This window comes from Lissotriton helveticus, chromosome 3_1 (genome assembly GCF_964261635.1).
Source record: "Lissotriton helveticus chromosome 3_1, aLisHel1.1, whole genome shotgun sequence".
In the NCBI taxonomy this organism is placed as follows: Eukaryota; Metazoa; Chordata; class Amphibia; order Caudata; family Salamandridae; genus Lissotriton; species Lissotriton helveticus.
In genome coordinates this window covers 1,939,915,846-1,939,930,435 of record NC_136061.1, presented here as the reverse complement: position 1 = coordinate 1,939,930,435, position 14,590 = coordinate 1,939,915,846, and the positions used below count along the sequence as shown (strand labels likewise).

At 47.7% G+C, this 14,590-nt stretch overlaps 1 protein-coding gene across 3 annotated transcripts in view; it reads right to left on the bottom strand.

Annotated features, from left to right (window-relative positions):
* Positions 1-403: 403 nt before the first annotated feature.
* The window catches only part of ANP32A (acidic nuclear phosphoprotein 32 family member A), a 109,858-nt gene continuing 95,671 nt past the window's right edge, over positions 404-14,590 (bottom strand). For all 3 annotated transcript variants that reach the window (XM_078683009.1, XM_078683010.1, XM_078683008.1), the window contains exon 7: positions 404-1,935. In XM_078683009.1, coding sequence (XP_078539135.1) covers positions 1,874-1,935 — 62 coding nt within the window. In that variant the 3' untranslated portion in view covers positions 404-1,873. The remainder of the gene's footprint in view (positions 1,936-14,590) is intronic.

The following is a 14,590-nucleotide window of genomic DNA, read 5'->3' as shown; positions in this document are numbered from 1 at the left end:
AAGCAGCAATCACATCGTCCCCAGATTTAAAAAACCCAACTGGGGCGGGAGAGCCTTCATCGTCTGTACTTCCAGGCTATGAAACTCTCTTCCGACAGAACTTAAAACCAAGACAAATCTACTGGACTTTAGGAAACATATAAAACCTGGCTCTTCTTTAAATAATCCTACCTTTTTTAGTTCCTCTTAGCCTGTTTTGTCCGACTAGCGCCTAGATGCTCCCGGGTGATTGTTGCGCTTTATAAATTTTCATTTCATTTCAATTCAGGGAGCAGTGCTTAAGCATAGGGACCAATTTGAGAATCCAAGACCGAATCATACATATGACACTACTGACTAGAAAACCCTGTAAAGTTTCCTAGATTCCTGCGGCCAAGTGAACACAAGGAAAAAGTCAACAAAATTGTATAAAACAGATTTATTTGAAATGTTTCAATGACAAACAAAAGTAAAATTCAAAGATTGGATCCTCTAGGGGAGGGGGCAGACAGCTGCAGATGTTTTTTTACAGATGAGTTGTCATTTAGAAAGGAAGTCACCAGGAAAACTACTGGAAAGGGGTAAAAATGAAAACTGTACATTCACTGGGGAATTTCAGTCACTTTCACAAACTTCCACAAGGTAGGAAAATACAAATTTACACTCTTATATCATGCGGGTGTGTAGGAAAAAAATCTACACTACATGCCTTAAGTCTCTTCTGCACACAGGGAACTCAAACTCTGTAGCACAATGGAAAGCAAATTCTTATTACTACATTTAATTAGCTTAGCTTATACTTTTGCCTAAAGTGGCACACCATGTCTTTTTTAAAATTACAAGTATTAAAAAAATGTTCTCTAGAAAGTCAGGGATAGGAAAGCGCCTTCTGCCTTTGAGGACCTAAACACTGGCTAGATATTTGTTTGGATGCACCAGCCAAAAACATTGATAATGCGAATTGTCGCACAAAATAATAAGGGAACTGAGCAATAATAAGGGAACGTAACAATGTTACCACTATTTACAGGCAATCTCATACTGGATTCATAAAGGGTACTGGGAGAATTATATACACGTACATATATCAAAATCTCCTCATTCTACTTTTTGCTTCCTTTAGGTCTTAGGTATCTAGACAAACCTCAACCATTTATTGAACCTCTTCGAAAGAAAAGAAAGGGAAATATGTGGGTGCCTTCATTTCGTGTGCAGTGCTATTTTGGATGTTTCATAATTTACCTTGGAGATTGAGGTGTAGAGATTTACACAAAAAAGTGTATGTGAAGCAAATAACCCAAAGCAAGAAATGAACATCAAATATTCACTTGCAAAGGACTGCTACTTAAACGGGTCATCTTAGACAGGAGCTGTGTACACAAATACCTGCTGGGGCCATTATCCCCCAAAAAGCTCATGTTCCTTCCACAACATACACTTAATCATAAACAGGCATACAATAGGCTAGTTCTCCCACATCAGTATCCCAGACTGGGCGGAATCCGTCCCCCAGCTTCAGCCATCTCAAATTAAATCTCATGTTAATTTTATTAATTCATTTTTATTATATTTTCAATATCAGTTTTTTTAAAAGTGTCCAGCCATCACTCCAATAATAAGAAACACATTTACCACATGGCTTCATATGAATAGAAATTCAACTAAACACAAAGAAAATTTAACCAATTAAAAAACTGTAGGACTGGCAATAAAATAGTCGCTTTTATTCCCTCTCTGATCAACAGACATTACCTGTCATTCCCACAGCAACATCACGATCAAGGGAAGAAAGAAAAACAAAACAATAGGAAGTCTGGGAGGGATACAGGATTTACAGGAATACAGGGTAAAAACAGTCAAATTTACGACAGATTATTAAAATACACTGTTGGATTTAATCATCTTCATCCCCTTCGTCTTCAGGTTCCCGTTTTCTTTTCAGTCCCTTTTCTTCTTCTGAAAAACAGAGCAGGTCAATGAATATATTGATTTTGTCTTGATTATATTAAAAAGTCGATTTGTTGTCGTATATTCCTCAGTGACACAAGTTAATTTACTCTTCTTTTGAAAACAAGTATATAGCGGTGAGAAGACGTCATCTTACATGCAGGTAAATAGCACACTGGGTATGTTATGTACTTCCTGTGATCCAGACAACAAGATTATTTATCACATATAAATCATGGAAGCGGTGGGTCTCCAGCATATTTAGATTACTGGAATATGGAAACAGCTCGATGAGGAAAATTGAAAGAGCTCATTTTCTATAACGTTAAGAAGGTTGTGTTTCTAAGCACTGTAAATAAGGTGACACGAGTCAATGTTATTACCCAATGAAAATGAAAAAGAAAAAGGCTGAGTTGACTGTGCCATGATTTTTAAACATGCTATCTGCAGTTGCAGGATTACTGCCATGGTTGCCCAGTCCCCTGAGATGTCTTACTCGTTTTCTATCTGTATCGAATGTAATGATGTGAGCTCATGGCAGCCTCTCTTAAATAGATGGCCATGAGACATTTTCTAGGATCTATAAAGAAGATTATGCCTTTTTTTAATTTTTAAACAAGGACCACCGTCCTCTACCTCTGCCTGTGATAACTTGTGAGTCTCTTCTTATGATGCCTTATTGTCTGTTCCTCCCTCCGTGTGTTGCTGATTTATGGGACTTTGTGCTTAAGCTGTCTTCCTTGGAGTGTGGAGACAGAGGAGTGAAGCGTAACCTCTAGGCAGGGTTGGATTGGGATAAAAAAAATCGTCCCGACACACCAAAAAACAAGCATTGGCATAGCCAATAGGTCTCGCCTTTGGGACCTTATAAGTGTTTAGCCATGCAACAGTTAATGTTGTAGCAGTAAGGGTTTTGTGCTGCATAACTAAATACTTATAAGGTCCCAAAGGCGAGACCTATTGGCTATGCCAATGCAAAGAAATTATCACCACCAAAGGAAGAATGATTCTAACCTAACCTTTTTCTTGACTATTAACTCTGATTGAGAAAGCTGATTGAGTTGCCTCACCTGACACAAGTGTAGCCTTAATCTTCGTTCGGAATGTTTTAGCCATTGAAGTCACTCATGCACCTGCACAGAGTTCAGCATCTCCTCATCGGCTCTGATACATCACTTCCTGGTTTTCATTGAATGCTTTCCTTTGATTTTTACATTAAGATGCTTTGCCTCCGAGGAGCTGATCTCCCGCATATATAAAGCCCTGACGGTGGACCATATGGTTGATGTATCAAAAATCAAAAATAGATGGTTGGCATACCTACCAGTGCCACTCAGGGAGGGGTAGTGGCGACAAGCGTTTGAATAGGTCCGGGAGGTAGCCAATAATGCACGCTTTAAGCACATATCTGACACTTCAACGACTGTCGAGATTTAATGCGGCGCACTCCCCGACTAGCCCCCGATGTGGTGTGGGGTCAGTGGTGTTCCTACTCGTGACTTGGGATTGTGCCCGATTCCGGACATACTGGACAGAAGTATTGCATGTGTTGCGGAAAGTCACAAGGGTCGCTTTGAGGCATCAGCTAAGCATTGTCTTATTGGCGTTCTCCTGGTCCCCAAGACTGGGACCGGTATGCGATTAAAATTTGCCGTCCTGAGACTCTTGCTGGCAAACGCCACATTGCCATTCACTGGACACACCCTACAACCCTCCCCAGTTGGATAAATGGAGGGCTTACTTGAGTGAGGTCGAGGAGCGCGTTTGCACTGATGAGAATGCAGAACGCTATCTAGAGGCTTGGGGGATATGTTGGAGAACCTGATGTCAGATGAGAGGCCAGAAGACACAGCAGTGGTTTCATCTTAGGCAGCGAACTACACCTTACTTACGTTGACACCCGAGGCTGGTCCCTTGACTGTCTGACTGACACTGTGTGAAGTTTTTGAATGTGAGGTTTGCATACTGGGAACAAGGCCCACGGCACCACTGAATGTAGAAGAGGGGACCTGCATGGGCTGGGCTGTGTGTGCCTGCTGGATATCATTCAGGATTAGATATATTCTATTCCTGTATCAGCAGATTGAGCTGCTTTAGACTAACATGCCACGCCTGCATTCCAGTTGACCCTCTACTATGGGTTAGACGGCGGTCTGTATCAGAAGTCAGGGGAGATTGGCTCAAGGATTCCATGGGGAAGAACACCTGACTGCCTGACGCTGCCATGTTTTTTTGTTTTGTTTACTGGTATAAATTTAGTTGAATAACTAATTCCCACGGGAGGGGGGCTAGATGGCCAGCTAGCAAGATGGCCGCAGAGTAGTGAGGCTCCTGCAGTTCAAGACGCCTAAACAACATTATACTGCACCTAAAGGGGCTGTGGAAGCCTGAAAAACAGTGCAAAGCACCGGAGAATAAACTGAGAAGTGTGGAAGATGTCTGGAGGTGGGCGATAATGTGAAGGCCCTCTGCAGCAGCAGTCTAGCGTGTAGGGCCGGGGAGCGGGAGAAGTGCGTGCCTACGGCCTCCACGGCGTGAGTAATGGGCAGCGGCAGAAATATCCTGAGAAGCTGCTCCGAGCAACCATCAGGGAGAAAGCGGGAGAGGTCTCAGCAAGCTCTGACAGCAGGTCATTGGTAAGCCGACATGTCACGGCCGATACTACGCGCAAGTATGAGGTAGGGGAACGTGGGATGGCAATGGCCAAAGCAGAGTGACCTGCCATATGTGGGTCTAAGGAAATAGGCAGCGGGCCCACTGTGGGTGTTGGAAGTCCTACAGCACACAACAGATGCCCCGCTGCCCTCCCCCTTCAGGATATTGATTTCCGGTGGTTGCCAGGAGTGAGAAGCAGCGTGAGGGCACTGAGCCAGGCATTTTTACGGCCAAGACGAGGGAATCGGCAGAGCCGCCATTTTCTGCCAACCAGTACAGCCTGTACGGTCGTGACACATGCAATTGTGCTGCTACCAAAACGAAGGACGCCTGGACACGGGCGATAAAGTGGCGGCCCTCCAGCAGAAATCAAGCGCGAGTGGTGCGAGGGAGGAGTGCGGCTGCGACCACCATGAGGTAAGAGAAGTGAAAGCGGTAGAAAAGTATCTGAAGCCCCAACGAGCACCGGTCATGGAAGCAACATGGAAAGTATCCACAAGCCAGAAGAGCGGAGATCACTGGAGAGCCAACAGGATACGGCTGACACCACGCGGAAGTACGAGGTACAGGGACCGATGGCTGGTACAAGCAGAGAGGACTGCTGCGTGTGGGTATTGGAATATAACAACCATTGGCCACGCGGCCGTAAAAGTAACGCGGCCGCGAAAGCCATCGTGATCGGTGCTCTGTGGTGGGGGAGGGGTGGAGCGAGTCGCGCTGTAAGGGTGCCGCGAGGAAAGCCAGATGGCTGCTGAGTGCGTGCTCGCAAGCTTGAGGCCACACAAGCGTGTGGTCGCATTTTAAAATGTCCACTCACTAAAAGTCTCGCCAGAGCAGCGCATGCGCTGGCTCAGGCGAGACCTAAAAAGTGGCCCACATCTGCGTATTGCCTTTCCAAAAAGCACTGCTTCAGCAAAGTTTTATGATAAGAAAGGGAGTGGGGGCATGTTTTATTAACTTTACGTAGATAAAATAAATGCACAGATTAGACCACACTGCTGAGCCACACATGAAAACAAGTGAGACCACTTCTGCCGAGGACCCCTGCCCCGCTCAATCAGCATAGATTAATGGGCCGGCCCAGCGAGAGAAGGGAGTGATACCTTCGCCCATCTGCCTCTAGAAAGGCCACTCAGGCACCCACTGGGCCGCTGGTGGCATCCTAACAGAACAGACAGCCCCCAGGCTGTCCATAAAAGCAGCCCACAGCTACAACTCAGCTACCTGCCTTCGGCTGCTTCCCGAGTGCCCGCGTTATCAATAAGACCCTGCCTCTAGGCTACTGTTATTGACACGGCCTGACACGCAACACACCACACACTACCAGGATGCACTTGGGGTTGTGATGACACTAAAGGGCAACACTCATAATCATGGTGTTTATGTTCACAATCTAGCTTGGGTCATTTTTTTATTTATATTTTGTATTTCTTTTTTGTCCCCCTAATCCGGAGCAAGCACTGACTTGGGGGGAGACTCCTCATTGGGAGGCCTTATTATTATTATTAAATTAGTTTTGTAACGTGTGCAGCTACCCAAAAAGGGTTTCCCGGCGCCTAGCACACAAATTGCTAGACAAGAGCAGTCAAGAACCATTTGCTACTAAAAAAGCCAGGTTTTAAGAATTCTTCGAAAACTGAGATAGGACGGGTCATTCTTCAGGGACACCGGAAGAGAATTCCAGATTTTAGGGCCCAGACAAGAAAAGGAACGTCCTCCCATTCTTGCAAGTTTAAATCTGGGAATCACAAAGTCTCCATGGGCTGTAGAGCGCAGGGGACGAGAAGGAATGTAAGGATGGATGAGCTCTTGCAGATACGCTGGTGCCACACCTTGTTTGATTTTAAAGATGTAACACAGGGTTTAAATTTAATTCTTTGATCAATTCGAAGCCAGTGAAGGTCACGTAAATACGGCGAGATGGAAGCACATCTAGGAACTTGACAAAGAAGGCGTACTGCAGAGTTCTGGACTACCTGTAGCTTTTTCAATACCGTTTGGCAGCTACCAAGATAGAGAACATTGCCGTAATCGAGGCGAGAGGTGATGAGTGTCTGGAATATCGTGCTTTGGGTTGAGGCAGGAAGCATCCAAATGATCTTACGAAGCCACCTCAAGATCGTGAAACAGATGGCAGCAACACTCGACCCCGGTTGTCTCATAGAGAGACTATCATCAATAATGATGCCCAAATTACGGACATGGGTGACAGGTAGGGGAAAGGAACCCATTTCCTGAGCAGGGGGCTTAAAATGGATCCCTGTGGGACTCCATATGCTGATACGCAGATCTTAGATGATGCCTTAGCAGAAAAGACTTGAAAAGGGCGACCATCAAGAAATGATGCAAACCAGGATAGGGCAGTGCCGTCCAGCCCAAGAGACCTAAGGGCGTTGAGCAAGATGTTATGCAACACAGTGTCGAATGCGGCACTCAAATCTAATAGAATGAGAGAATATCAGTCATCCATACAGATATTGTTTGGAATTCCTTTAAACCCCACCCAACATCCCACTCTGCCCACACACCCTCAGCCCAGAGCACTTTTGTCTAATGTAAGAGAAGGGTCAGGTGCTCCTTCTCGAGGAAGCAATAGAGCCAGTGCTCACTCCCAAAACACTGGGGCGGAGGCATTTACTCTCTCTACTTCCTCATCCACAAGAAGGATGGTTCCATCAAGCCAATCAACAGATACATCCTCTTGGAACATTTCCTTATGACCACCCTGTAGGATGTCATTCTCCTGCTGCAGCAAGGCAATTTTGTGACCATGTTAGACCTTTCACATATCATTCATGTGGCACTACTTCTGCTTCGTGGTAAGTGGCCAGCACTACCAATTCAGAGTGTTGCCCTTTAGTGTCATCACAACCCCAAGTATCTCCACCAAATGCCTAGCTGTGGTACTGGCCCATCTCAGATGAGAGGGTACTCGTGCCTTCACTTATCTAGTCAATTGACTGTTAAAGGGGGACAGCATACAGGAGTTCCTAGCTCACACCTAGGCTGCTTTTTACCTCCTCCACAGCCTAGGGTTTACAGTCCGTGCCATCAAGTCCATTCTCCAACAGAGTGCAACGCCTGCAAGTGTGTCCGTTCTAAAAAGAGTCTCCGAGATCAAAGGACTCGACGGCTAGTGGTGTCTCGTTGAAGCGAAGACGACCATTCAGACATTTTCGGGGGCAAGCACGCCCAGGAGGAGCCTTCTGAGGAAGAAGGAGAAAGGGCTTTCTCTGTGGAAAAAATCTCTGGTTCCGATGTGGAGGAGGAACTAGAGTACACCCAGTCACCCGGGAAGTGCATGAGTACTACCGCCCCAGACCCTGCTCCACAACCCAAGCAGAACTTTAAACACTTGCCTTTCCCAATAATAGATGTCGCCAGACTGGCACCTCTATTTGGCCATGGTCTGATCCGAAAAGACACTTTGGATGCCCCGACTACGGGGCCAACACTGAAAATTTACACCAAGGTTAAATCCTCAGTGTCGACCTTCTCGGATCGAGCACAAGTGTTGATCTCCTCCCAATTTTCAGAACCGACTCTGCAATGGACTGCTTCTGCCTCGGTACTGACCAAAAAAAACACTCCCCTGCTTCGAAACCCTTGGTTCTGAAACCGTCAGAGACCAAACCTCGAACCATTCTTCGGTTCCAAAACCATCAGAGCCAAAAACTTCAAGGCCTCCCTCTGTTTCTGTTAGAAGGTGGTTCTGACAGCAGGGGCCACCTGGATTTTTCGTTTTTTGAGCACCTCATTGTTGAGCTTTTACTGTGGGGGACCTCATAATCAATCTGGGACTCACCAAAAGTACACTCATAATGAAGGAGACTGCATGGGGATTTTACTGGTGTCCCCCTGGCTTGACTAGGCCGCTGCACAGCAGCTGTAGTAGGGGACACCGTGCTGGTTATAAGCAGAAACGGGTGTACATGCGTGTGCACACGTGTAGGGGCTGCGCAGGGGAGATTCCTAGCGTGCGCAGTCCAGGAGCAGCTACTGAGTGAATGGTGTGGTAGGACTTATGCAGAATTGGGTGGTGACATGGAATAGGCTTTATACCCTGGGAAGGAACATGCCAGAGAAAGTCAGAGTGTTTTACTGTGTTTTCACTTCATTATTCCACTATGGGGATGTGGGGCCCATGGCTAAAATGACTTCCACAAGGCCTACAGATTCCAGACACGCACTAAAGTCCAGTGTAGCGGATGTGAACATGAGTATTCTGCAGAGTCTAAAGTCATATTTGTACTGCTTTAGGGTCGTCCAGAAATGTCATATTGCTCTGAGTCCCTGACTGGGGTCTGGCCCTGGCAGGTTAGATTAATGACCTTTCTTCCCAGAGTGAAGATATTCCCTCCAAGGAGAAAAGATAGGTAGAGCTACAAGCCAATCCGTCAACTGCTGTCGCTGGGTGCCAGGCACCAGGTTGTATCAAGAAGGGAAGGCAGTGAGGAGGGGAAGGAGTTGGGTTTCAGAGGCCATGTGTCCAGAGACACTGTACAACGCCATTTTGAACAACCCAGAGACTGGACAAGAAGGAAGGAGCAGGGGCAGGTAAGTGATGTGTCGCTGTTTGATAGGACACAGAGACTTCCTGCCAGCCCCCTACTCAACTTTTAAAAAGTACTTGCACAAGAAGAGAAGCTCTCTGTGGGTTGTGGTCTGCTGAGGCAAAAGGTGCTAGAGCAATGGGCAGTTGGAAGGAGTACACCCCTGACTGCCCCCCGGCCCCTAATAGCGCCAGAAGAAGAGCCCATGACCGGTGCGCAGAAGAAGAGGCCTCTGCGCAGGGAGAAGAGAGCCGCAGGGAGCCAGTGAAGATCGCAAGAGTGCTCCCAGTGGCTGGGGGACGCCTCCAGGAGGGAGAAGACGCGAAAATTGGGCAGATCGGACCTCAGGGGCAGAGATAATGCCCCCGGAAGGTAGGCGACCGTTGACCCCTAAGAAGACCAGCGACGAAGTGCGTGGGGCTCCGCCGCCCATCTCAGAGATGTCCCCGAGGTGGGTCAGGTCCCGGGGGCTGCCCCCAAGGAGAAGTAAAGCCGGGGTGCCCTGCTGGGGGGACAGGAGCCCACCCTGGCCCCCACTGAAGACGGAGGCCGGGGAGCGCCGTTGCGCTCCCCATGAAAATGCCCCCAAGGGGTGTCAGGAGCCCACCCTGGCCCTCGACGAAAATGGCGATGGAGCGCGCCATCGCGCAACCCCATACAGAGCAGGAGGGGCCCAGGACCCCATCCCCCGAAGTGCCAGGATGGAGGGGGAGGGAGCGCCGCCGCGCCACCCCCCTCCCCCCCGAAGATGTCCAGCAAAGAGGAGGAGGCCAGGGGAGTGCCGCTGGACCGCAGGAGTCCTCCCATCTGCACGGAGTGGGCAGACCAGAAGGGATCGTCCGCCTCCCGTGGGGGTGGCTCCCCAGGCTGCCCTCCAACAAAGGAGGACAGCGGGGGTCCCGGGTGGGACCGGAGCCCCCAAGGGAAGACTTCAGCGGTGCGAGGGGCCCGGGTGGGACCGGGCCCCAGAAAAGAGGAGGAGCGGCCGGGGGTGGGCTCCCGGAGCCGTCTGTGCTCACCTGGGGTCCAGGTGGGACCGGGCCCCCCACCGAAGCCCCAGAAAGCGGCGAAGAGTTAGCGCCGCTCTCCCCGGCACAGCAGGAGAGCCGCCCATCTATTAATCAGCAGCAGGAGCTTGAAGCACCCCATAATGCCTTGCAAGGCATGGGGAATGGATCGTTTTTGGCATTTTGGTGGCCCCCAGAGGAGAGGGGTCACCCTTGGGTGCGAATAGGTGCTGGGGGGAGCTGCTGGAGAAGCGCAGTCTCGCCCCAGCACAAAGCTAAGTGCCACCATAAGTTTCTTGAGGCTTTAAAAAGAATAACCCCTCAACGCTCGGTGAAGATTGCATCACCTCTTAGACTGGAACTTTTGTTCTACAGCTGGGGGTTCATTGAGAAGTGCATCAAAGATTGAAGGGTTGAGTTGGAGATGTCTCGAGAAGGGCATTCCCTGGAGGTGAAATGGTATGATGACATTGAAATGCATTTACTAATGGTTATTTCCCTTGTAGGGACTGAATTTCACAATTTGTATGGGGATGTCATAAGCAAAGTAGATTTAAGTGGCTAGACACTCCTGCTAGGGTGTCTGACTATTTACTTAATCCTGTGATCATCTGTGATGCCTTTAGGGGCTGTAATTGCAATGCTTCGCTAATTATATCCAAATGTTATGAGTATAGTCATTCTAAAGTGTGCGTAAACATGTATTCTTGCGGCTGCGCTTAGGTCACGAGCCCTTAAGATGTAGAGGTGCATACTGTATGGTGAGTAGGAGATGCTCAGTCAGGGTCATGTGACACCAAGGCAGGTGTAACCTGTTTAATGCTTGTTGAGGTAATGGGGGAGTGTGGGGGAGTGAGGGGGACGCCACTGGGGTGGTGCCAGTGTGCAGGGCCCTTGCTCCAGGTTATGTTCAACTAATTCCATTGGGGGGCAAGATGATGTGCATACATGGAAGTGGTGGTACTAGACCCCACCCCCCTGCGGGAGGGGTGGAGATGTTATGCAATGTTACAAAGTAATTTCAACAGCTTATGTATATTTGTAAATTGGTGCATAGTATTGAGTAGTGTGTGTGTTTAATAAATGTACTCTTACTTTTATAAAGCAAAGTACAGACTGGACAATCAATTATTGAGTGTTATTTTTGCGCAAATGGCGATTACTAGCCCACACCACCTCCCTTGAGTAGGCCTCAGACTGCTCTGCAACGCTACCCTCTGAGAGTCAGGTGCTACAATTGGGTGTTTGGTTACAAATGAAGGACAAATGTAGACATGTTATTTGTGCAGGCGTCACAGATGCTGCCTCGTTTTCCAACAGTTTCCATGTCTCCTGTCGAGCCTATCCTTCAAACCATGCACATTCGAAAGCGAAAGATCCGAATTCACCAAGGCATTGGGCAAGTAATGGCCTCTCCTCCACCAAATAGGCAACTTACTTTTGAGGATGCATTGGACACTCATGTTCTTCTCAAATAGAGGACAAAGGACAGGGCTACCAGCCCTACTCATCACCATCATCCTTACCCACCACCTCCTCCACCATCATCAGCACCTCCACCATCCTCTCCTTCACATGCATCTCCACATCACGACCATCTAGATCCTACACCTCCAGGGTCACCTAGGCCAAACACTAGGGGTATGGGAGACACATTAGGAGATCCAGACCCATGTGACATATATGACACAGATCCCATAACACCAAATGATCCGGATCTTTATCCTGCTCGTCCCTCCTGAAGATGCTAATGCTTACCTACACTTGATTGCTAGGGCATAGTAGTAGATTTGTATTGCGCGCAAATACCCTAAGGTGTCTCGGCGCATAGGACAGGCAGAAGCTGAAGGAGATCATTGGTTAAAAAGCCAAGTTTTCAGTTGTTTTCGGAAAATGGCAAGGGTGGGGCTAGATTTAATAGACAGAGGGAGGGTGTTCCAGAGCCTAGAGGTGGCCACTAGGAAGCGTCTGTCTCCCGAAGAAGAGGTTCTGGTGCGTGGGACTGGTAAAAGACAAGAAGATGATGAGCGGAGGGATCTGTTGGGGGTATAAATCAAAAAAGCATTCCTAAGGAACCGTGGTCCTGAGTTGTGAATCACTTTGTAAGCTATACAAAGTGCTTCGAATTTTATGCGGCTTCTAACACGCAACCAATGAAGTTGACGTATGGCCGCAGTGATAGAGTTATATTTGGGGATGGCAGGTAAAACTCTGGCTGCCGCATTTTGAATAGATTGGAGTTTATTTAGGACCTGTTCTTGAGCATTCAAAAAAAGGGCGTTGCAGTATCCAACTTGGAAAAAATTAGGGTAGTTATAAGGGTTTTTCCTACAGATGCCGGTAAATATGGGAGCAGCTTCTTGATTTTTTTTAGCATATAAAAGGAGGAAGAAACCACTGTGTTCGAGTGGTGGTGGAATGAAAGTTTGTCATCAAACATGACCCTGAGGTTTCTGACCTTGACAACCGGTTTTGGAGGGGGGCCCATTTCTTTTGGCCACCAGATGGCGGACCATCCAGGGGAAAGGTTGCCAAAGGTCATAACCTCGGTCTTGTCCAAGTTTAATTTTAAGCAGTTCCTCGACATCCAGGAGCTTATGGCTAGCATACCCTCCTGGAATCTAGAGACAACCGCTGCCCCATCCTTATGCACGGCCAGCACCAACTGGGTATCGTCTGCATAGGTGGTTAAACTCAGCCCATGTGCTTTAATGACCCTCGCCAAGTCCGACACATAGATGTTAAATAGTGTCGGACTTAGCGATGATCCCTGGGGCACCCCGCACGGCACGGCAAGGTGAAGATGGGCGAGTAGAAAGTGCCCAGTTTCACAGATTGGGTGCGGTTAGCCAGGAAAGAAGCAAGAAGGTCCTTAGCTAGGTGATTAACCCCCAAGGTTGAGACACAGTTGATCAAGGTGGAGTGATCAACCGTGTCAAAGGCTGCGGAGAGATCTAATAGTATGAGGACCGCCGCCCCTCCTTGATCTAAGATTGCCCTGATCTCGTCAGACGCTTTTATCAGTGCTGTTTCCGTACCGTGACCCTGCCTAAATCCAAACTGGGTGTCGTCTAAAAGTTGGTGTTGATTGATGTATTCAGAAAGCTGGTGATTCATCAGAGATTCAAATATCTTAGCAGGAAAGGGAAGGCAAGCTATAGGTCTGTAGTTAGCCGATTCTAAGGGGTCAAGGGATGGTTTCTTTAGCAAAGGTTTAATAACTGTTTTTTTCCATATTTGAGGATCGTCGCCTGTGAGAAACATGGAATTACAAATGTCAGTGAGTGAGGGGGTAATGACCTCGGAGAGAAGTTTGATTATGGAAGGTGGACACGGGTCTAGGGGAGTACCTTACTTGATTGTAACAACCTGTTTACTACTCAGTTCAGCAGAGACGGTGTGAAGATGTGAAAACGTAGGTCTGGCTGGTGTAGGCAGGGGATTGGAATCAGAACCTTCAGGGTGAGTTAAGGAAGAGAAATATGAATATATATTAGTGACCTTGGTAGCAAAGAAATCCGCTAAGGAATTACATAAATCTTGAGATGCCTCAATAGATGGACCTAATGAGGGAATGGAGATTTATATATGGCTATGGCGTCTTTATACGTTTGTTTATCCTGGGGACTGTAGTGTTTACGCCAGTGTCTCTCAAGATTCCTACAATACTGTCTCTGAAGTCTGAGGTCCTCTGAAAACCATCGAGCAGACGGTTTGGATTGAGTAGGGAAGATGGATTTAGTAGGAACTATCAAATTAAGAGCATCCTGAAGCCAATCATGATGCATATTGGATGCCTGGGTGGGATTAGAGGAAACCTTATATGGAGAAGTAGTAAGGGTGTGGGTAAGTAAAGGAATGTCTAGGGTTTTCCAGTCTCGAGTGGTTTGAGAGACATGAGCTTTAGACTGTGGCGGGTGAGGGTAGTGGGCCTTAAGAATGAAAATGACTGCGTTATTGTCTGACCATGTCAGGGGGAGAACCGTGAGCAACGAAATATCAGGATTGTTGGTGAATAGTCCATCGAGAGTATGGCCTGCTTGGTGCGTAGGGACTGATACTAGCTGATGTAATCCCACCGCTTGCAGATCCATAGTGAGTTGGATGGTATCTTTGTCAGTGGGGGATTCCAGGGAAAAATTGAAATCTCCTAATATGGTGTAATCAGAAGGTCCTACAAGAGGCTCGATCATTTCGTCGAGGGCTGAGAGAAAGCGTTTACGTGGGCCTGGGGGGCGATAAAGGAGTGTGCCTTTGAAGACTTGGTTATTATTAAGTGCAATGGAGTACATAAATGCCTCACAGTCTAAACGGAAGATAGGTTCTATTTTTGTAGGATATAGGGCTTTATGAATTATAGCGAGTCCGCCGCCCTTGCCTGTGGGTCTGTCTAGTCTTATCACGCAAAAACCATCCGGTATAGCCGAGCAAAAGTCCGGGCCGGAGGAT